This window comes from Myxocyprinus asiaticus, chromosome 27 (assembly GCF_019703515.2).
Source record: "Myxocyprinus asiaticus isolate MX2 ecotype Aquarium Trade chromosome 27, UBuf_Myxa_2, whole genome shotgun sequence".
Classification (NCBI taxonomy): Eukaryota; Metazoa; Chordata; class Actinopteri; order Cypriniformes; family Catostomidae; genus Myxocyprinus; species Myxocyprinus asiaticus.
Genome location: NC_059370.1, coordinates 3,235,749 through 3,257,946, shown reverse-complemented (window position 1 = coordinate 3,257,946; position 22,198 = coordinate 3,235,749). Strand labels below are relative to the sequence as shown.

Below are 22,198 nucleotides of genomic sequence, written 5' to 3'. Positions count from 1 at the left end.
TTATTTTTCTGAAATGAGAACTACTGTTATGTTTTAACCTAGTAGCTTTATGAGTGTTTTTCTTAATGTCTCAAAATGTACATTGAATGTGTGCTCCTTTCTGTTCTATACTATGCCCATTTTATATGCTTGACTTGTAAAGTCTTATAATTAAAATGGATGTTTATGCAATGATTTAATGATTAAAAAAAGCTGTGAAATGTTTTTTGTAGACCACAATATGTGTACTTTGCTATCAATATAAAATACTGCTTCAAGTCATATTTGTTATGTGATTGTGAACAAGATGTTTTGCCATTTTTTGTGTGCTTAGCTCAGGAGCAGTTGTGTCCTCCCTCATTCATGGTGAAGATGAGGAATTTTCGAGCTCTGGAGGGAGATACAGTGAAGTTAGAGTGTAAAGTGGCTGCATCTCCAACACCACAGATATACTGGAAGAAAGATAAAGAGATGCTGTGTATTGACCCAATGAGAATGAGGTCTGTCATTTACCACCATAAAACCATGATCAGTTTTATGTGCAAATATTCCAAACATATACAGTATAATATTATAAATATTAGATATTTTTATAGTTTTTGATGACAGTTGCCACTTGGGTGAAATGAACATTTCATCTCCATTTACTGAGCCTCATGTCCCTCATATTATTTTCTTCTGTGAAACAAAAAAGAAGTAATTTTGCTGAATGTCCTGGCTGCTCTTTGCCATACAATTAATGACAATGGGTATCCAGGCTGTTAAAATCCAATAATGAAAAAAATGTACCATATTCCAAGTCTTCTAAAATCATATAATAGCTTTGTGTGAGGAAAAGACCAAATTTTAAATCATTATTAGTTTAAAATCTACCCCTCCACCGCAGCTCTCAAATATTATTTGCACTAATTTGTGTCTATTCAAATATACCACATCAGACGCATTGCACAAGTTTGACATGAAAAGTGTGCCATAACGTAATATGTTTTTGTGATCCATGGAATAAAGTCAAACAGGTTTTAAACAAAATAAATGTGAGTAAATGATGATAAAAGTTTCAGTTTGGGGTTAAGTATCCTGTACTTACACATCATTATACCATTTCACATAAAACAATTTATTGTTCAGACTTCACAGACTACAAATGTAAACCACCAGATCAACCCTTTGTGCACTAAAACAATTAAGACCTTTCCTGAATTGTCCTCCAGAGCACCAACATTTTTTCCTGCATGGTTTTGATTTAATGATGGTTACAGAATATGGTCCTAATGCAAAAGACTTTCATGCACTTTTTAAAAATAAATTTACCCATACATTTTTTGGAGTATCTTTATGCCACAATTCTTAAAAAGATTCAGCAAATATTTATTCATCTGGTCTTTTTAGAAGTACAAAATGTCTAATGTTTGTGTGTTTGTGTGTGTCAGTCTTTCTCAGGACAGTTCAGGGAAGCAGTGTCTGATCATTGATTCAGTGATGAAATCTGACGCCGGCTGGTACACTGTATCTGCCATTAATGAAGCGGGCATGTCCAACTGCAATGCCAGACTAGATGTGGGCAGTAAGTGTTGCTGTATTGGTTCGAGGTTAAAGCTGATGTGTGTAATTTCTATCAGGGATTAAAAACGAAATGTTTTTCATTTCGGTTTGTTCTGGTCTCCTTTTCAAATGGTAACAGGAAAGAACGAAATAAAAGAACGATTAATAATGTTTTAAAATCAGGGACTAAAAACGACTCAAGGAATGAAAACGAACAAACATTTTTGCAGAACGTAACCGAAAATAGGAATGAAATCCCTTTTATTTGTTCCAGAGTGAAAACAGTATTTTTAAATGCTGGTAACTGGTTCGGCTATAACCAGTTAATTTTGCTCTGATCATTTTTTTCATGAATCCAAATACCTAAAGGTTTATCACAGTACATTTTTGGAACTACACCACTTCCTGTTGCCTGAGAAAATAAGGCTTCTCTCTTTTTAGTAGAACATAAGCATGCACTTTGATTCTGAAGGACAAGAAGTTTAAAAATCAAGGTTAAAAAAATGAAAATCATTCCGCCCGCATAAGATGATGTTTAGTCTAAATGCGCCCACACAGCGTATGCATGCTTGCAGGAGATAGAGATTTAGGCTAATAATTGATTTTAGCTGGCCAAATTAATATTTCAAATGTTTTATATAGTTTTGGGCATACGTTTAATACTTTGAATGGATTTATTGAAAAGACGTTACTTTATATAGGCTACGGTATACAATGCTTGTTTTGATTTCTATCCTGAAAAATCTCCCACATGGGGAAAAAAATTAATCGCTCATTTTGGGTGAGGCAAGTCCCTTATTTTGTGTTATAACAGGTGCCTTGTTTCGCTTGTGAGATCTGGATACACTGCAACTGGTATATCACCCACCCTTAGCAGAGTACTGTCATTTTAAAAAGAACGTTAATAACCATTCTAACCGTTTACCATTTGGAAAAGAGGCTGCGGAATGCCGGAAAATACTGTTTCTGCTCAGAACAAACCAAAATGTAAAACATTTCATTTTAGTCCCTATTTAAAATGACAGTATCCTGTGCTAAAGTTGGGTGACATCAAATTAAAAATAAATAAATAAATAAATAAAAAAAACTGGTTTGGAAAAGCAAACCCAAAATAACCAACATGCCTCAACAAAAGAAGAGAAAACAATCAATCCAACTTTTTCCTGTGTGGGGGAGATATATCGTCTATATAAAATAATGTCTTTTCAATAAATGTATTTTCCATGTAAAACAGCTTTTATAAGGTTACTGATATGACTTCATCTCATGTGAGTGTACATGATTTTATATATATGTGTGTTTCAAAATTATTATTCATTTCTTTTGAAGAGATTTTTCTTGGTTATATTCTACACATCATTTCCTTCCTTTTATGATTTTGTTTTCACTCTTTGAACCATTTCTAGTCCCTGATTCCTATTAAAAATAAATAATTATTTTTGCAATTCCATTTGGTGCCGCTTGTGGCACAGAAATTACACAAAACACCTTTAAATGTATAATTCACCCCAAAATTAAAACTCATCATTTACTCACCCTTTTGCCATCTCAGATGTGAATGACTTTCTTTCTTCTGCTGAACACAAATAAAGATTTTGAGAAGAATATCTCAGCTCTGTAGGTCCATACAATGCAAATGAATAGTGACAAGAACTTTGAAGCTCCAAAAATCACATAAAGCATACACAAAAAGGAAACATAAAAGTAATTCATATGACTCCAGTGGTTAAATCCATATCTTCAGAAGTAATATGACATGTGCAAAAATATTGATCTGTTTCTCACCCTCACCTATCATATCACTTCTGAAGACATGGATTACTTTTATGCTGCCTTTATGTGCTTTTTCACTTGCATTTTATGGACCTACAGAACTGAGATATTCTTTTAAAAATCTTCATTTGTGCTCTGCAGATGAAAGACAGTCAAACACATCTGGGATGGCATGAGGGTGAGTAAATGAAGAGAGAATTTTCATTTTTTGAGTGAACTATCCTTTTATAGAGTTGTACCAAAAATTGGATTATATTTAATATTCATTAATAATTGTATATATATTTATTTTACAAACATTTATTATTTAATCAACATAAATATTTATATTAAATATATGTATCTTATTTATTAGAATGTTTTATTATTTTCGTATTATTTATTATTACGGAATGATATTTTATGCTTAATTCATATTTTACTTAAGTAGTTAAGGTAATGTGTAATTGGACTTTTTATTTTATTTTATTCAAGATCAAGATTTTAGGTTAAAATGTATATGAATGCTTAAGGGCAAGTGTATGTTTTAGCTGCTGTTACTGGTCACCATTGATTTAGTTTAAGTTTTCACCATTTATTTTTAAACACCATGTAGCTTTTTTGCAGTTTACATAAAAGGTCCTACGGTGTGACATTTTCTATCTAGTCCAAATTACCCATTAAAATGAGCTCATGAAAATGGCACATAAAATCATTAAACAGCATTTTCAAATAGTTATATAAAGTAGTTTTAGATAAAGTAAAAATGTCACACTACAGGACTACTGTTCTAACCAAATCTAGAATTCTATGTGAACTTAAATGTTCCTTTTTATTGCCTTTTACACTCCCTCCCCCTTTAATAATGGTGCATCTTTTCTTCCAGCTCGCTTGAACAAGACTGCCCCTCCCGCCAAGCCACTGAAAACGCTTCCTCCGGTCAGTCAGTTCTCCACTTTGAGTAAAGAGCCTCTTCCTCGGCATACTGCCCCTCTATATGAGAGTGAAGAACTATAGGCGCTCGTGTCACGCATATGTTCATGAGTGTGAGATCTGACATTATGTGGTTGTATTTCTCTGTAAAGGAGTTGGTTCTATAGTTTAGTTGCTCAATTTGCCCCCTCCTAGTCTTTCATTTATTTGTGAAATGCACTTTAGCCGGTGCCTCTGGTGTTTTCCCAAGGAATGACTGGAAATAAATGTACCATTCCAGTGAAATCAATGGTCTCACCTTGGCACATGACTTTGCTGGAACACAATTTCTCATGTTGGTTTGGTTGGAAAATAATTACTAGTCTCTTGGAAAGGAGGGAGGGGGGTACTCGCTTGTTTTGATTATTGGGGGGGGGGGGGGGGTTACCTCCCCCCATCCCTCCTGGAATCTACACCCCTGCACTCAATACAAATAAAAATGTTATGTTTTTTGCTTGTTTGGCTATGCATAAATTAGAGTTTAATAACGCTTTGGTCATAATTGGTCTTGGTGGAACTGCTATTGGGGAAGCTGAATATAATGTGTGCAATGTTATTGACTGATACACTCTGAGGTACATTATGATCACGATGTTTTACATTTAAAAATTGTTGGAATTATCCCTGGAGTTGCCACTAGAATAAAGGTTCAGCCCAAAACATACAGAAACTGTTTGTGTATTATATATGATGTGACAAGAATATTTGTTTTGTGACAATACTGCACATTTAACTCTGTAGTGCCTTTTCCTGACTGACTGCCTACTTGTGTTGTCCAAGCTAAATTTCAAATGTGCGTTCAAATGTATCTATGATTAGATGAGAAGCAAAATAATTTGGCTAAGATATTTTCAACAGATTTATTACAGAAACATTCCATAAACAATGACATTATGAAAAATCTGAGGCAAAAATACTTGGATATTAGGCATAGTACATCAACGAAATGCCATTATTCCATGATTGTTCGTTAACCTTTTTTTTTTTTTTTTTTTTTTTTTTTTTTAGTAGTACACAGGAATCAGTGTGAAATTCCCTTTTGTTTGGGTTTTTATAAGAGGTGTAAAATGTTTCATGACTGTGAAAACTCCTAAACATTGCCAACTATACAGTTACAGTGTGGGTAAAAAAAAACACATAAAAAAAATTAAATCAAACTAGCTTTCACCCAGCCATCACAATGCAGTTAAGTACTATAGATGAAGGGAATGGTTGCCTTTGTGGCAGTGTACAGAAAACCACACACAAGAAATGGGACACTAGATGATCTTCAGATTTCCACATCACTTTCTTTATCATTATCATGGTCACCATCATAAAATTCATTTGCAGCTTCAGGCCTGTGATGAATCAAAAGTAGTTGGTCAGAAAAAGCTTCAAAAACGAGGTCGGGATATTCAACACAAATACATTTAGACAAGTAACAGTTATTTGTTATTTATTTATCAATCTGAAATTTAAAATCCTATTTAAAAAAGGGAAAAAAATAAGCTTTTTTAAAATAGAATAAAATGTAATAAAAAGCGGGACATACCAAATACTAAGAAATTCTGAAATGTATAAAACAACTTTTCACTCTTATAGTTACGCTGATAATTTGTAATGACATGAAGCATTTTCTCTAGTGGTTTTAAACACATGGACATACATGCATCATGTAATGATATACTGTATGTAATTTAACCCAAAAAATCAAGCTGCCCAGACAAAGGATGTAAGTGCTGGATATCCAGCTCACCTGGAAAAGTTTTCATCTGATCCCCTTTCATCAGGATCAGCCTCGTCTGGACGCTCATAACTCAGTAAATCAGAGGGAACGTCGTGGATCTGAACACTCGGTGCATGATTCAACATTTTCAAGTTTTCAAACACAGTTTGGCGAATCTGCTCCAAATACTGCAGACCAAAAGGAAGCGATCACACTAAAGTCAACTGCTGACAAACATTTGTGCTGCAACAATATGCAATTAAACTCAGGTATTCAGTTCAATGCTAACTATCAATTGAATCAATTCATTAAAAGGTAAAGATCCATCCTATAGTCAGTGTGCTGTATTTGACAAATGAATGACAAAAACTACTCTAGAAACAAAATATTGCCTGAGAACAGGGTTTCTAATGTTCAGTTAAGTGAAACATTTTCAGTGTTTTAAATGATTAACTGAAACAAACTTCGAAAGAGGGGAGACAGAGATGCCATTATCTGTTTTAACACTGTCCACCTTGCATGTTGCAACAAGTCATGTTAGGAAACATAACTGGCTAAATAAAAAGCACCTTAAAGGAATAGTAAACTTCATGCCGGCTCTAAACAAATTCTTACTGCCAGTGATCCATGTCATCGGTGGGCGTGACCGGGAAATCCACCTACTTTGAGGTCAACAGTTGATTCCAGTTACATTGTTCAGTCAGTTTAGATCAGTCAACATGAAAACACCAGCGTGCAGAGTTATTAGCGAGCTGGTGCAAACTTACCTACATATGCACAATCGTTCACACAGATACATTTTCCAAAGAATATGTCAAGCGATTGTTTTGTTTGTTTAATAATTCTACAAAAGGAATCAAATCTTCACCGTACTCTTAAGTGCCCATTCACTCTGTTGTTTGATATGCTGCTTCACTCACGTGCCGTCTGCAGCGAAAGCCATTCACACATCTGCCCAAAGTGAGATATGCCTATCATCTTTCTTTTGTCTGTATTCTGCCCATTAATACTCTTATTCACCCATCTTTGCAGTAGTATCGGCGTCATCATAAACTACAATAACAGAGTGTAACCGACGCATATTATGGACGCGTTTAGCGCGTTAGCACATTAGCAGCATGAATGCAAAAGGTAAACATTACAAATTACACATTATCTACTGCATATATAGCACTTTAAATAATTATCAGGTGGATGATTCAGCTTCTTTTACTAATCACGTGTGAATTCTACTCATAGGATGAGGCATGCAGTCATTGACAACACATTTTAATGTCTTATTAGTTGATGTTTTAACACGTAGTCTTGAGCGTCTTCATATTTAAATGCTCCTCTAAACGCCTCACACAGCAGCATGGCCAGTGTCTGAATGTTCACAAACAGCATGTCACTGTTCAGCTGTTTCAAAATTCTTTTTGGCTCTGAGCTAAGAACGAAGTAGTAGTTCTCTGAGTATACCGGGCTTTTTAAACTAAGTGAAGTATCCCTTCAAAATCCCTGTTTTTCATGATGTTGCATTTTATATTGTCAACAAAATCTTCACGAATATATTGTAAATATTCTATATATTACCAAACCCCATTAAATAATCCCTAATATATTTGACTCATTTTCAGATCAGAGTAGTGATATTTTTTAGATTTTTCACATTATGCAAATTCTAATTTATATTTAATTTAATTTGCATTTCTAGAAAATATTCTTGTGGTAAATTCATTTGAAGCAACTCCTAAGAACATATGTAAATACGCTAAATAAGGCACAAAAACAAACAACATCTTTTAGAAGAATACAGCATACTTGTCTAGAATTTTGGTTTTCTATCCTTGTGCTGACATCTGGGTGAAGTGTGAAGTCTGGAGCAAAATATTCAAAGTATTCTGTGTAGAGGACAAATATAGAGGTAAATTAATCATATTTTCAAAACAAAACATCTCTGAAAAGAAAATTTTTAATTTGGTTAAGTTTAACAGTGCATTGTGACCAGGGTGGGATATTTGTGAATTCAGAATTTTACCAGCCACTATTTTTTTAATTCCGACATAAAATACCTCATTCTGTATATGTGAAATTGAACAAATGCACAAAGTAGCAATTCCTGATAGGTGTGATCTCTTCACAGTTACATGTATTCATTTAGCAGATGCTTAACTAAGTGAAAGGAAACCCAGTTGTCTTTGCATTCAACTGTCCATGGCCTTGTTAATGGGCACAGACCTATTGTGAGTCACTATTGTTTGGGTTGCCCTTGAAGTTGGTGTGGTAGGCTTCCTGTCCTGCTTCTTTTTGAACAAAGAATATACCCAAATAAAATATGTGATAATTAACAACAAAATTAATGACAACATCACACATGCAAAATAAATATAAGGGATTTTGCTGTAAGCCATAGCAGTGTGTGGAACTTTTCCTCTTTTCTGTACTACTGACTCCGTTCAACATCTGCCTGCAACAATTTTTTTTTTGTAGGAAGCTTTCACACTAGCACTTTTGGTGTGCACCCGGGTTCATTTGACATCAAAGTTTGGTTTATCTGGATGATGTGATTGCTGTTTTCCGAACTCGGGTGCTTGAAAAGGTGGTCTGTGGTACGGTTCATGTGAACTCCAGTATGGTTTGCTGCTGATATGAACACAATCGTATGATATGAATGCAAAGACTCCTGAATGCAATTATGGTATAATGCCTTTCTCATACCTGCTTGTCTCCAAATAAATCGCCTTTAGAGAGCAGCTCACATTCTTCACATCTCTTGCAACTCATCCGCAGGCTCGCAGTAAACAAACGCTAACATTCACATTCAGTGCATTCAATGCATCCGTGGCAGACAAACTCAAGTGTCTTTCTGTGCATGTAAAGTTTTGGTGGTAAATCTAAAGAGATGAATACTTTAATAACACAGCAAAGCTGATGTCTTCTTGAGTTGTTACCTAGTTCCAGTGGTAAACAGCTGCTGCTTGTACACATTTCGATGATGCAATCGGACCATGGTCCGGAACCAAATAATATGATGTGAACAGAGACCAGTAGGGGCAGTTGGGATGAAACGAACTCGGGTTCAGACCAAGCAATCGAATCAAGTGTGAAAGCACCCTTAATGCACTATTTGCACCGTTGCATTGACCTGGAAAAATATACTCGATTTGGTTGGTAGTGGGTGTAAATTTCCCACTTTGATTGTAACCCAGAAGACACCAATTCTGTAAATAAACACTCATTAATAGCACAGTAATGGCCCTTTTTTAAAAACACGGTGGAATAATTCATGATGTCTGCAGTCTCAAGTAAGCTTATAGAGTTGTAATGTGTTGACTTACCACTATAAGGCAGCTCATCGCTAATGGACTCCTCAACGAGCAGAGATGTTTCAAAAGTCCTAAAAATGAGAAAGAGGACAGTCACACATACTACAAATGCTTCAAATCTTACTTGCTTATATACTGTAATATCAATATGATTTATAATGGACGCACCAACATCTCGCAACATTTCGCACCGTGTACCCTCCTCCCCCAAGAACAAGCAGAGGAATCTTGAAGCTCTTCACAAACTCCACACATTCCCTAGAATACAAGGGTTTCACGCAGATTGTAAAGGAGTTTCACAAGCAAGATTTCTAAAATACTATGTGAAGTTAAAGAATACTTACCCATGGCCACGTATGCTGAGGTTGAAGCATCCTAATCGATCACAACCCAATGAATCTGCACCACACTGCCGACAAAATCACACATGTGAGCAACAACACAAACACAATATTCAGATTGATTGTGAGAATGTGCTCTCACCTGAAGAACGATACACGTTGGCTGATAGAAATCCACCACCTGCTTGATAACTGGCTGAAACAGCTGTCTGTAGCCTGCCAAAATACAAGTAAAACGTAAAGCAAGATGTATTAACAGCAAGTCTCAAATGTCTGAGAAAACTAGCATGTTTTTCCATGATCACAGGCGATTTACTGGATACAGATTTTTTAAAATCTAAAAATCTGAATTTTAAGAAGCTTGATTTAGACCAATTCCTTAATGAATCATTCAGACTGATTAGTGCGCGATGGGAGAAAGGGGCCCCGAGTTGTTCCTGGCAGGCTACTAAGCCTTACAGGCCTAGGTTGGTTAGGATTATAGATGCAGGCAGGTTAGGGCCTCTACTGCCTACCAGGAACAACTGCAGGCACTTTTGAACAATGGACTGATTTGTGAGCCATATTAACCCATCACTGACCCAAAAGAACGGTTTTGAGGTCATTCACACCGAATGCATTTTTCCATCTTTACGGACATCTTTGACCGTTGCGGCACATCTCGTGCAGCAGCACCACATTTTTGTGTATGACGAATGTTAACTTTGAAAAACACGTCTTGAGACGCCTGCGTTCTGTTCCATTAATTGCGCCAAGCTTTTTTAGCGTTTGAATGCATTCAATCTGAACTCAATGTGTTACTCTTCACAAGGCAATACCAAGCGGATTAGATATTTTTACAGCAGAGGAAAACAAAAAAATATATATATATTCACTACAGAAACATGACTTTTCAGATTTTAACTGGCTTTTCCAAGCCTGGAAATAACAATTTTAAAATTCCCTGATATTTCCAGGTTTTCCATGACCATGGTAACCTTGTTTATTTTGCAAATTGCACTACACAGGTCACACTGTATGTCTGTTTTTGTGTGAAGCCAGCGAGGACATCACAACGCTGTCTATTTATTATCTTTGAGTCCAGCGTTTCTCTCTCTCATCGCATTCAATTCACACTGCAAACTCACAACTTGCATAAAACATTATTTATTCTGCCGTGCCATGTAGATTTAGTAGTGCTGCAGGAAATAATGTGAGAGTTTTGTTGAATAATATTAAGCTGTTAAAATGATATCTTTTGCTTATAATATCACACAATGAAACAGTAACCTTGGCTTTACCATTACAATTACATGATTGGAATGTGCAAAAACAAAGACTTTGATATCGATCAAATATCAAGATCGGACCATAAATCAACTCACTCTGGTCATCAATGCCATCACGCAGTGGGACATTCAGACAATAGTAGCGGCCGCTCTCTGCTCCAACCTCATACATATCACCTTAACACATACAACACAACATTTACGGTTAGTTACAAGACTGTAACACAAAACCTAACCTAATACATAATGCTAATAAAACCTTTTGTTTGGTTTTGTAAAGTTCATTAGAGGTTCTTTTTATTAGTTTAATCAAAAATAACCAGAAACTGAATTTCTCCTCTCAGCGCTCAGTGTAGTGGTCATATTAACAGTACAATGGATAAAAACAATGTGGATGACATTTAAAAAAATGATTTAAACTTCTATAAGGCAGCGAAAGTATAACCTACCTGTTCCTGGGAAAAAGTAGTTCCCATATTTGTGGAAGGATACAGTCATGACCCTGTCTGTCAGATAAAATGCTTCCTGTACACCATCACCATGATGAATGTCAATATCAATGTAAAGCACACGTGGATGATACCTATAAAGAAACAGAAAGTTACAGTAAAGATATCTTCATGTTGACATTAAGAGCTTAGACATATATATGGGTAGCTGATGTGACAGTTGACATCTAAATCTAATTAAATTAGCATTTTGCTAATTCTTTTATAATTATGCATGCAGCATTCATGATCTATAATGAAAAATGTATCTGTTACACTGCACTACTATTTGAGTAAATTGCAAAAAAGTGAAAACGTAATCAAATATGGTAGAAAACCAGTTACAGCACTAAGACATACACTTTCCCTCGGGACCATTTCTAAGCATATTATTTTTTCTGCTCCCGACTTATAGGTGTGCTTCATGATGATGAAAAACCCTTTGGCCGTGAGCATGCCTGTCACATCTAGCTACAACTCTCTCCTTGCAGTTACATTCTCCCTTCCCTCTCAGGCCACAAGGGGGCTCCCTATTGACCTGTTTCAGAGACGTCACTTTTCCCCGCAGCCGCTATATTTGTGACCATCAGCGGGAGGAACAAATGGCAGTGAATGGAAAAACACCCCAAAATTTATTTTGATCCATACCAAGTCCCAGGAAAAGTTCATACAGGTCTGAAGACATTTTAAAATATTTCACCCATGATTCCTCCACAGACACAGGAATATTGGTCACAAACATGGCAGCCAGGTCATACAGTAACAGCACATGAAACAGGTCAAAAACTAATTGAGCCATTACAGCTGCCCGAATCTTAATTGCAGCTTTAAGTATATTTAAAAATAAAATTATTAAATAAAACCTTGCTTTTCGGGGCCCCCTGGTGGCTCACGGGCCCTTAACATCTGCTTATACTCCTTATAACTAAAAACAGCCCTTCTTTCCCTTATACATTCATATCAATTTTGACCTTAAATATTGATGTTGATAAAACAAATGTCCATGGACACTTCATCTCCATCTCTCATGCTACTTACTTCAGCAGTTCAAGAATACTGATGACAATGTCATTCACGTAACAAAATCCAGATGCCTGTGAATGGAAAATAATTTTATATTTCATGTTTAACTTATTAAACATAACATGCTTGCCGAAGTGCAGGTGATTGTTAATATGAAAATCATGTTTTTTTTAATTATTATTATTATTTTTAATCCGTGAAGAGAGAGCAGACGCTTACCTCAAACTTTTTTGCGTGATGTAGTCCTCCAGCCCAGTTTATGGCAATATCACATAACTACATAAAGAACAGTGTATATTATTATTATTATTAGTCTAGAACAATGCAGGAGTTCAAGCAGAGTAGACACAACAACTGTACCAATATGCTACTGACAGCTGTGATTTGCTGAAAACTGAAAATATCCATCTGATGTTACTCCAGATAAAATGAAACAACATTTGTAACTAGATAGGTTAAGTTTGTAGGTAAACCTTTGTCTGAAAGTTTTAAAAAGATGGAGATAGTAGGGCTGCATCGGTGCAAGTATCCGCGCTGAACCGAATGGGTACAGGGCCTTCGGTACGGTACACGCAGTCTCACGAATGAGTACATATCTTAGCATGCGTGAGACCAATATTAAATCAACATATAATGAACCACACACACTCGCTTAGAACTAATATGAAAAAAGATTGAGGTGCAACACGGAATCACACAGAAACAAAACTTAAAAGAACAGAGCGTCACATGGTACACTAGAAACTGCGCTGCAAGCTCAGACAGGGTTAAAGCAATACTGAACACCACAGGAGTATTTATTGCTGCAGATATGCGAACATACTCAGTCGTCGAGAACACAGGATTTAAGCATCTGCTTAAAGAGATTCAGCCCCATTATAAAGTTCCTACAAGAATGCATTTCAGCAATTCTGTAGTGCCCGCTCTACATAAACAAGCACACGCTGTTACTGTCCACGAATTGTCCTCTCCACTGATAATGTGGATATTCTGATTTTCCTGTAAAAAAAAAAAAACAAAAAAAACAAAAAAAAAAACAAAAGTGTAAATTGAGTGATAAATACAAGCGGTGGGCTGAAAGGCAAAAGACACAGAAATCTGCACTACTAATGTCTTAATTTTGTTACAAATATTATAATTGCACTTTTTTTGTTTTTTTTACTTTTATTATGTTTTTATACAATGTGCATATAAGAGGCTCTTTTTTGTTTGTTTTTTAATCCCCTTTTCTCCCAATTTGGAATGCCCAATTCCCACTACTTAGTAGGTTCTCATGGTGGCGCGGTTACTCACCTCAATCCTGGTGGCGGAGGACAAGTCTCAGTTGCCTCCACTTCTGAGACCGCCAATCCGCACATCTTATCACATGGCTCGCTGTGCATGACACCGCGGAGACTCACAGCATGTGGAGGCTCATGCTACTCTCCGCGATCCACACACAACTTACCACGTGCCCCATTGAGAGCGAGAACCACTAATCGCGACCACGAGGATGTTACCCCATGTGACTCTACACTGGCAACCGGGCCAATTTGGTTGCTTAGGAGACCTGGCTGGATTCACTCAGCACACCCTGGATTCGAACTTGCGACTCCAGGGGTGGCAGTCAGCGTCAATACTCGCTGAGCCACCCAGGCCCCCTATAAGAGGCTCTTAAGTTTTGTATTGCAATTTCATTGAAGAAATATGCATAGAGCAGTTATGTATAAATGAGCCTTCACAATAAGAATTATTGCCCATCAGCCACTGTGTTTTCAAAATAAATAATTTAAAGATTCTTTGTTTTCCCTGCTGTACTGAATCCATACCGAATCGTGACCCCCAAAACCGAGGTACGTACCAAACCGTGAATTTTGTCTACCGTTGCAGCCCTAAGAGATTGTCAAGTAGCTCTTTAGATAAAACCTTCAGAAAGATAGATACATTTCATGGATATATATTGTAACCTAAACGCAGGCCTTGTGTGTGTTTGTTTACATATGAATTTTTTGGCAGTTGGAGTTAGAATTAATGAACATTCCGTCGGCCCATTTGAACATTCTGTCATTGCAAGTCTATGGGATTGTTCGGATATTTGATCATTCACTGTGTGAAAACCGTTTTTCCATAAGAAAAGATATCCAGCTTTTTCCTGGGGGTCTTACTGGGAAAACGAATGTGGGTGTGACTTCCGCCGGAGGCCATTCTATAGCATTCCCTAGCTCTGGCTGCAGTCATTTTAAGCTGGTAATAAGATGTGTATCGGATGATCCGATCACAAATGGTCAGCGCTAAATATAGCTGTAAACGGGGTGCAAAATGTTTTGTGATTGGATCACAAAAAACACAGAGGTAGTCAAAAACCACATCGCATTAGAGGTTTAAAAAGCCATCCTGATGCGTCCCAGACAGCAGTGAAGCATCACCTCTCACCAGTCAATCACCCACCGAACAGAAGTTTAAATTTACGTGCAGATTTAAAAGGAAAAAAAACATCTGATGGGACAACTTGAAAAAGCGATTACATACAGCGCACCGGTTTTGTTTGCGCTTTCTTTGTCTTTATGACTTATTTGCAGTTAATTATCATTCAGTAACACACTGATATAGTGATTGATGTATGTCATCATGAAATCAGACACCCTCTCCTCAAAATCCCAACACAAATTAATAGATGTACGCCGCAACAACAGCTGTTTACTTTACAATGGAAGTAACGCCCACAATTCGCGCTAAGCATCATGGGACGCAGGAAAAAGGTGGATAACAATGCCAGTAAGAACAGTCTGAAGGTTTGTTCAGTGGATGTATCTTGAATGCTCCAGAAAGTTACAATTGATAATTATGGTCTTGGTTTTGGAAAAACCCTAAACAAAATCAGTAAAATAACAGTGTGTTGGCTTCATCAAGCCAACATATTTATCCATAAAAAATCATGGAGAACTGACAAGCGCAAGTGTGTGCACAGAAGCCGCATTTTAATCATGTAAAAATGGAGAAAATAAAAACTGATATGCTAGGTTTAAATGGTTTAAACACCCAAATCATCAACATGTATTCAAACTGGTCTTAGAAGTGCCAAGAACAGCAGGTGCAGATATGAGAAACACATGTCAATGTACTTGTGCTCGGACACATAAAATGAGGATACGATACAAAGTACGAGAGTATACCCCCGGTATCAGCCCGATACGAGTACTAATGAGTAGTATCGGTGCATCCCTATAACTTAACGTTAATTCATTTACGTATTGAATCAGGTCATAGTAGAGGCAACAGTAACAAGTACAAAGTATCGTAGTATGTTGTAGAAAGTTAGGAACAGCTGTGTTCACTTACACTAATGTTTTCACTTTCAGTTGGGCTTTTTTCTTTTCAGTTTACTGTGAGAAGCTTTTGCCTCGATTCTGATTAAGTCTCAACAGTTTTAAAACACTGTGATGAGGAGGGCGTGGCCGGGCTGTAAGGATGGACGCCTGGTGCTGAATTACCCCAATCAGCCGGGAGGGGGATAAAGAGAAGCCGGAGACGCCAATTAGTGGGGGAGAGAGAGAGAGATGCATGCAGCCGACGAATGTGTGCATTCTGCGTTGGGTCGGGAAGGCCAACAGTGTGAGCGTGTGTGTGTGCCGGCAAGTGTGTGCTGAAAAGCAGTTTTATGTTGTGTCCAAGTGAAAGTGCGTCCAATTAAAGTCTTCCGTGAACTGTTCACCCGGCTCCCGCTTCCTCCTCCGTAGGGAAGGCAGAGATCTGCCACAAACACGTTACTGTGTAATTTAACAATTGCTTTCAATTCATGCCTTCAATCCATGAAGAAGTGCAAAAACATTCCCACCATCTCACCTTGTGGTTTAACTGAGTTGCTCCTTGCAAGGAGGCACCGGTGTATCTCGAACAAAACTCAAACAGACCTGGAAAAACGGGACTAAAAACAAACATACAAAAAAAAACAAAAAACGAATAGATTATACAGAGAGCTAAGGCTTCAATATATGTAAAAAAAAATAGACAAGCTGGATGACCCATTACAATCAACTGAACCGCAGTATTTTACCATGCGTACTACTCTTACGGTAGGTACTACTGCTAATTAAAGGGATAGTTCACCCGGTCCCAAAAATGAAAAAATGTCATCATTTACTCACCCTCATGTTGTTCCAAACCCATATGACTTTCTACCACGCAACACAAAAGGAAATGTGAAGCAGGATGATAGCCTCACCATTCACTTTTATTATATGGAAAAAAGATACAATCAAAGTAAATGATGACACAGGCAAACATTCAGCCAAACATCTCCTTGGAACAAAGAAAGTCATACAGGTTTTGAACAACATGAGGATAAAGTAAATTACACCAGAATTTTCATTTTTACTGTCATTAACTATCCCTTTAACACAATTAATGACAGCTACTAATGAATACAGGTACAACACGAGAGATGCCCCTTTTGAAAATATGAGGCTATTTACCAGTCGTCTCCTACGTTGAAGGCATTGAGACTCTTAGTGAAGCCCTGCATGTTGTTTGGGCTGACCTTCTGCAGGAAGTCTATGTAATCCTCAGAGTGGAACCTGCACATGTCATGCTGGGATGCCTTGTATGGTTTGAAAACCTGCGTGCAGAGCTATGCTCATGAGGATCTGACGTGAATGACTGCGTTACATATTTTCAAAGAAATGCGATTGGTCTAGAGCAGTGATTCTCAACCTTATGACTCAAAAGCCACCCACTGACCACAAGAACATTTGCAGGCCCCCTCCCAAGCCAACCCAATGCCCACCCTCACCCCACTCAGTCAATATTTTCAAATTACAATTCTTAATTCCAGAAGTCTCAAGAATTTCCAAGATTGGTCCATTTTGTGTGCCAAGGTTGCAAGCTTTTTTTTTTTTTAAACTTCTTTTAAATCATTTATTTAAAAAAAATTATTTCATTTTGCAGCACCACTGGAAGTTTGCCGAGGCCTGGTTGAGAGGCACTGGTCTAGAGAAGTGCTGAAAAGATTGCTCATACCATCATCTTCTTATACAGTCCATAATGCAGCACTAGACTGTGTGTGAGAGACAGTCGGTGGGGTTTCATTGGGTGTCCTGCGCCTGGAGTGAAAACCACAAATATAAAATTAGTAAAGACGTCCTATATGATTCTGGAGTAGTGTTTTAAACCTCAGAGAGACACGAAACATCTTTTAATAGTTAAAGGGATAGTTTAACCAAAAATTACATTTCTGACATCATTTACTCATATCGGGAAAAACCTGCATCCATTTTTTTGTTCCATGGAACACAAAAGGAGAAATTCAGAAGAATGTTAACGCAGCTCTTTCCCATATAATAAAAGTGAATGGTGACTGAGGCTGTCATTCTGCCTAACATCGTATTTTGTGTTTCACAGAAGACAGACACATGGGTTTGAAGCAACAAGAGGGCGAGTACTCGATAATGACTGAATTGTAATTTTCCATTGAACATCGAGGTATTACATTCTTAATTTACAACTTTTCCTCATTTTGGTTGACAATTAGGATTTGCTCTCATGTATTTTACTATGGTATCAAATTCTCTGATAAAGATTGCAGAGTTATTGAGTCTTACACACACATAATGTTTCTTTACAAACCTTAAATTACATTTACTAGACACTGTCTGAAGTCACAGGTTTACTCGTATACATACTGGAATACAGAGCATTTTTTACAAAATGTCATTGTTGATGTTAAGGCGAAACTGAGGGATATGCATTCAAGATCACTCCTTTTATTACTTTAATAAGAATATTTGTGCCATGCTCTGCTATTCATGATATAATCTCTGGATTTCTGTATTCATATACAGTTTTGTACAGGCTTTAGAAGTCCTCTATGAAGACTGTTACAGGTCTGTTTGGAAATAAAACATTACGAAATGCAATAAAATGACATGACAAAATGATCTGTCATTGTTTTATTTTTCAATAACATCAAAAAGATCTCAAACAATGTTATTACCTGTACTCTGGTTTAAAATCACATTTCTGAAAAGTGCATGCCTACTTCAGGATAATATCTACTGGGATTAAATTTTAAGGAAAAAATAAGATATTTGTTATTTTAAAATTGGTTTATTTTAAAATTAATATTATTACTTTGCATGCACATTATTGGGGTCTACACGAGCTTAGATAGCTAGGCGCTTAATCTGCATACACTGGTGGCCAAAAGTTTGGAATAATGTACAGATTTTGCTGTTTCAGAAGGAAATTGTTACTTTAATTCAGCAAAGTGGCATTCAACTGATCAAAGTATAGTCAGGACATTACTGATGTAAAAAAACAGCACCATCACTATTTGAAAAAAGTCATTTTTGATCAAATCTAAACAGCAGCCATCACTCCAACACCTTATCCTTGAGGAATCATGATAAATTGATCATTTGGTACTAGAAAATCACTTGCCATTATATCAAACACTGCTGAAAGATATTTGGCTCGTTAAATGAAGCTTAACATTGTCTTTGTGTTTGTTTTTGAGTTTCCACAGTATACAATAGACTGGCATGTCTTAAGGTCAATATTAGGTCAAAAATGGCAAAAAAAAAAAAAAAGCAGCAGCTTTCTCTAGAAACTCGTCAGTCAATCATTGTTTTGAGGAATGAAGGCTATACAATGCTTGAAATTGCCAAAAAACTGAAGATTCCATACAAAGGTGTACACTACAGTCTTCAAAGACAAAGGATAACTGGCTCTAACAAGGACAGAAAGAGATGTGGAAGGCCAGATGTACAACTAAACAAGAGGATAAGTACATCAGAGTCTCTAGTTTGAGAAATAGACACCTCACATGTTCTCAGCTGACAGCTTCATTGAATTCTACCCGCTCATCACCAGTTTCATGTACAACAGTAAAGAGAAGACTCAGGGGTACAGGCCTTATGGGAAGAATTGCAAAGAAAAAGCCACTTTTGAAACAGAAAAACAAAAAGAAAAGGTTATAGTGGGCAAAGAAACACAGACATTGGACAACAGATAATTGGAAAAGAGTGTTATGGATCTTAACCCCGTTGAGTTTTTGTGGGATCAGCTAGACTGTAAGGTGTGTGAGAAATGCCCGACAAGACAGCCACATCTATGGCAAGTGCTACAGGAAGAGTTGGGTGAAATGTCACCTGAGTATCTGGACAAACTGACAGTTGGAATGCCAAGGATCTGCAAAGCTGTCATTGCTGCACGTGGAGGATTTTTTGATGAGAACTATTTGAAGTAGTTTAAGAAGTTCTGATTGTAATATTAATTTTTCACATTATTAATGTCCTGACTATACATTGTGATCCGCTGAATGCCACTTTGGTGAATAAAAGTACCAATTTCTTTCCATAAGAGCAAAATCTGTACATTATTCCAAACTTTTGGCTGCCACTGTAGATCATGAGGGTCAATGCAATCTACTGTACATCTGAAGCCAATCATCAGTTTGTTAGAAGAGTTTGTGAATAAATGACATATGCAGAATAAATCCAGACTATCAATCTGGCATACATGTTACAGTGGGGTCTGAAAGTCTGAAACCAGGTTGAAAATCTGAGATTAAAAATCCAATTCAAGAAAAAATAGGAATTATGGTTAAATGAATAAATAGTCTGCACTATTTTTATATCATTAATCAAATGAAAGCATATTTGTGACATTGACCAAAAGAAAAGAAAAAAGATTTGTACAAAAATCCATTGAAGCACACAAGTTTCTCATTCTTCCAAGATGATTTTTCAATTGAACTTTTCACTCATATACTGATATTATAAATCGTAATGAAAAATCTTGTATTTAAAAAAAACAAAAAAAAAAAAAAAAAAAAAATCACTTTATCACTTAGTGCTCTCAGAATTTTGGACTCAAATGTGCAGTCAATATAAGCCTGCGGTCCAGACCACACAGTTCAAGATAAAATATATCCTGTGTATAGATATACTTATTTATGCAGAAATACTCCAGTTATATTTAATCAATTACAAAAGTAAATACTGAACATTCTGAGGGTACTAATGTATTAGCCACATCTGCTAACACACACAGTATGATGTGATCTCACCATAGTGAAAGTTCCCCACGTCTGGATCGTAGAAATACGCCGTTCGGTTCGTCATTATGTCGCTATGTGAATGTACTCAATGTAACAGTTTATTTCGGTCACAATGAATTTTAATTTTATTTATATATTTTCTCTCGTCACCTCACTGTCGCCATCTTCATTGCATTACCGGAAGAACATGTCACTTCCTCTCCATCTATGGCTGCTGTTGTGGTCGACGGATTAAATAATGTACACAGCGCCATCAACAGGTCGAGACGGAGAATCAACACCAAAGTGCTGCAAAAACTGATTTTTAATTTCATTACAGTGATTGGTCTATGATAAACACATTTTTAGATATTGCATTAATATTTTACCATTTTATAATATGTATATATAATGTATATATATATATACAGGGTTGGGGAGTAACGGAATAAATGTTAGCGGTGAAACACTTTCTTATGATGTGTTACATTTATACGAGCAGACAGAGAAGTAAGTTTGAAGTAAGTTTGGAGCAGAAGAAATAGAAATAAACCTTGTGTAAATTGTCAGCTTTACGCTAAGCTAAAATGCTATTTCTAGCCATTTTACATGCATGTTACCAGGCACGATCATATTTTTTTATCAAGAAAATTCACGTTGGATCATAATTTCTTTTTTTCAAGTAAGACCTTTGATATTAGGGCAAAAATCTTATTCTTGATAATAATTTTTGTATTGTTTTCCTGTAAAAATATCTAAAAATCCTTAAAACAAGATCAATTAGATTAATCTTGTTTTAGAAACAACTCTGCATAAGATATTTAGGTTTTTCAGAGAATGTATTTTTAACGTGTATTTTGTCTTACTGTACTAGCAGAGTTTTTATAGTCAAAACAAGTGAAAAAATCTACCAGTGCTGAAGAACTAATCCAAAGTATTTAGAATACGTTACTGACCTTGAGTAATCTAACGGAATATGTTACAAATTACATTTTACAGCATGTATTCTGTAATCTGTAGTGGAATACATTTCAAAAGTAACCCTCCCAACCCTGCTGACAGGTGAAGTGAATAACATTTATTATCTCATTACAATGGCACCTGTCAAGGGGTGGGATATATTAGGCAGTAAGTGAACAGTCAGTTCTTGAATTTCATGTGTTGGAAGCAGGAAAAATGGGCAAGTGTAAGGATCTGAGTGACTTTGACAAGGGCCAAATTGTGATGGCTAGACGACTGGGTCAGAGCATCTCCAAAATGTCAGGTCTTATGGGGTGATCTCGGTATGCAGTGGTTAGTACCTACCAAAAGTGGTCCAAGGAAGGACAACTGGTGAACCGGCGACAGGGTCATGGGCACCCAAGGCTCATTGATGCGCGTGGGGAGCGAAGGCTAGCCCGTCTGGTCTGATCCCACCGAAGAGCTACTGTAGCACAAATTGCTGAAAAAACGTAATGGTGGCAATGATAGAAAGGTGTCAGAACACACAGTGCATCGCAGCTTGCTGCATATGGGGCTACGTATCCACAGACTGGTCAGAGTGCCCATGCTGACCCCTGTCCACCGCTGGCCTGGTCTGATGAATCACATTTTCTTTTAGATCATGTGGACGGCCGGGTGCTTGTGCACTGTTTACCTGGGGAAGAGATGGCAGTGTGATGCTCTGGGCAATGTTCTGCTGGGAAACCTTGGGTCCTGGCATTCAGTGGCGCCTGCAGCTGTATGGCCATTCATACTGTGCGTACCATGAGCGCTCCAATTGACCTGAGAAATATTTATTACAGAATATTTCACCAATCATGAAAT

At 36.9% G+C, this 22,198-nt stretch overlaps 2 protein-coding genes across 2 annotated transcripts in view; one reads left to right on the top strand and one right to left on the bottom strand.

Annotated features, from left to right (window-relative positions):
* Window positions 1-5,251, top strand: part of LOC127418143 (myotilin-like) — a 52,900-nt gene extending 47,649 nt beyond the window's left edge. Inside the window, exons 15-17 of the mRNA XM_051658549.1 lie at window positions 314-479; window positions 1,410-1,543; window positions 4,160-5,251. Coding sequence (XP_051514509.1) covers window positions 314-479; window positions 1,410-1,543; window positions 4,160-4,290 — 431 coding nt within the window. The 3' untranslated portion in view covers window positions 4,291-5,251. The remainder of the gene's footprint in view (window positions 1-313; window positions 480-1,409; window positions 1,544-4,159) is intronic.
* LOC127418152 (histone deacetylase 3) lies at window positions 5,092-20,613 on the bottom strand. Its single transcript, XM_051658571.1, has 15 exons — window positions 20,423-20,613; window positions 17,374-17,456; window positions 16,830-16,972; window positions 16,201-16,282; window positions 12,598-12,654; window positions 12,394-12,449; window positions 11,317-11,450; window positions 10,964-11,044; window positions 9,742-9,815; window positions 9,603-9,667; window positions 9,427-9,516; window positions 9,271-9,329; window positions 7,754-7,833; window positions 5,984-6,141; window positions 5,092-5,585 (listed from the first exon to the last, which is right to left on the bottom strand). The coding sequence occupies exons 1-15, from the start codon at window positions 20,475-20,477 to the stop codon at window positions 5,516-5,518; spliced, it is 1,287 nt and encodes a 428-aa protein (XP_051514531.1). The 5' UTR covers window positions 20,478-20,613; the 3' UTR covers window positions 5,092-5,515.
* Between the last annotated feature and the right edge of the window lie 1,585 nt (window positions 20,614-22,198).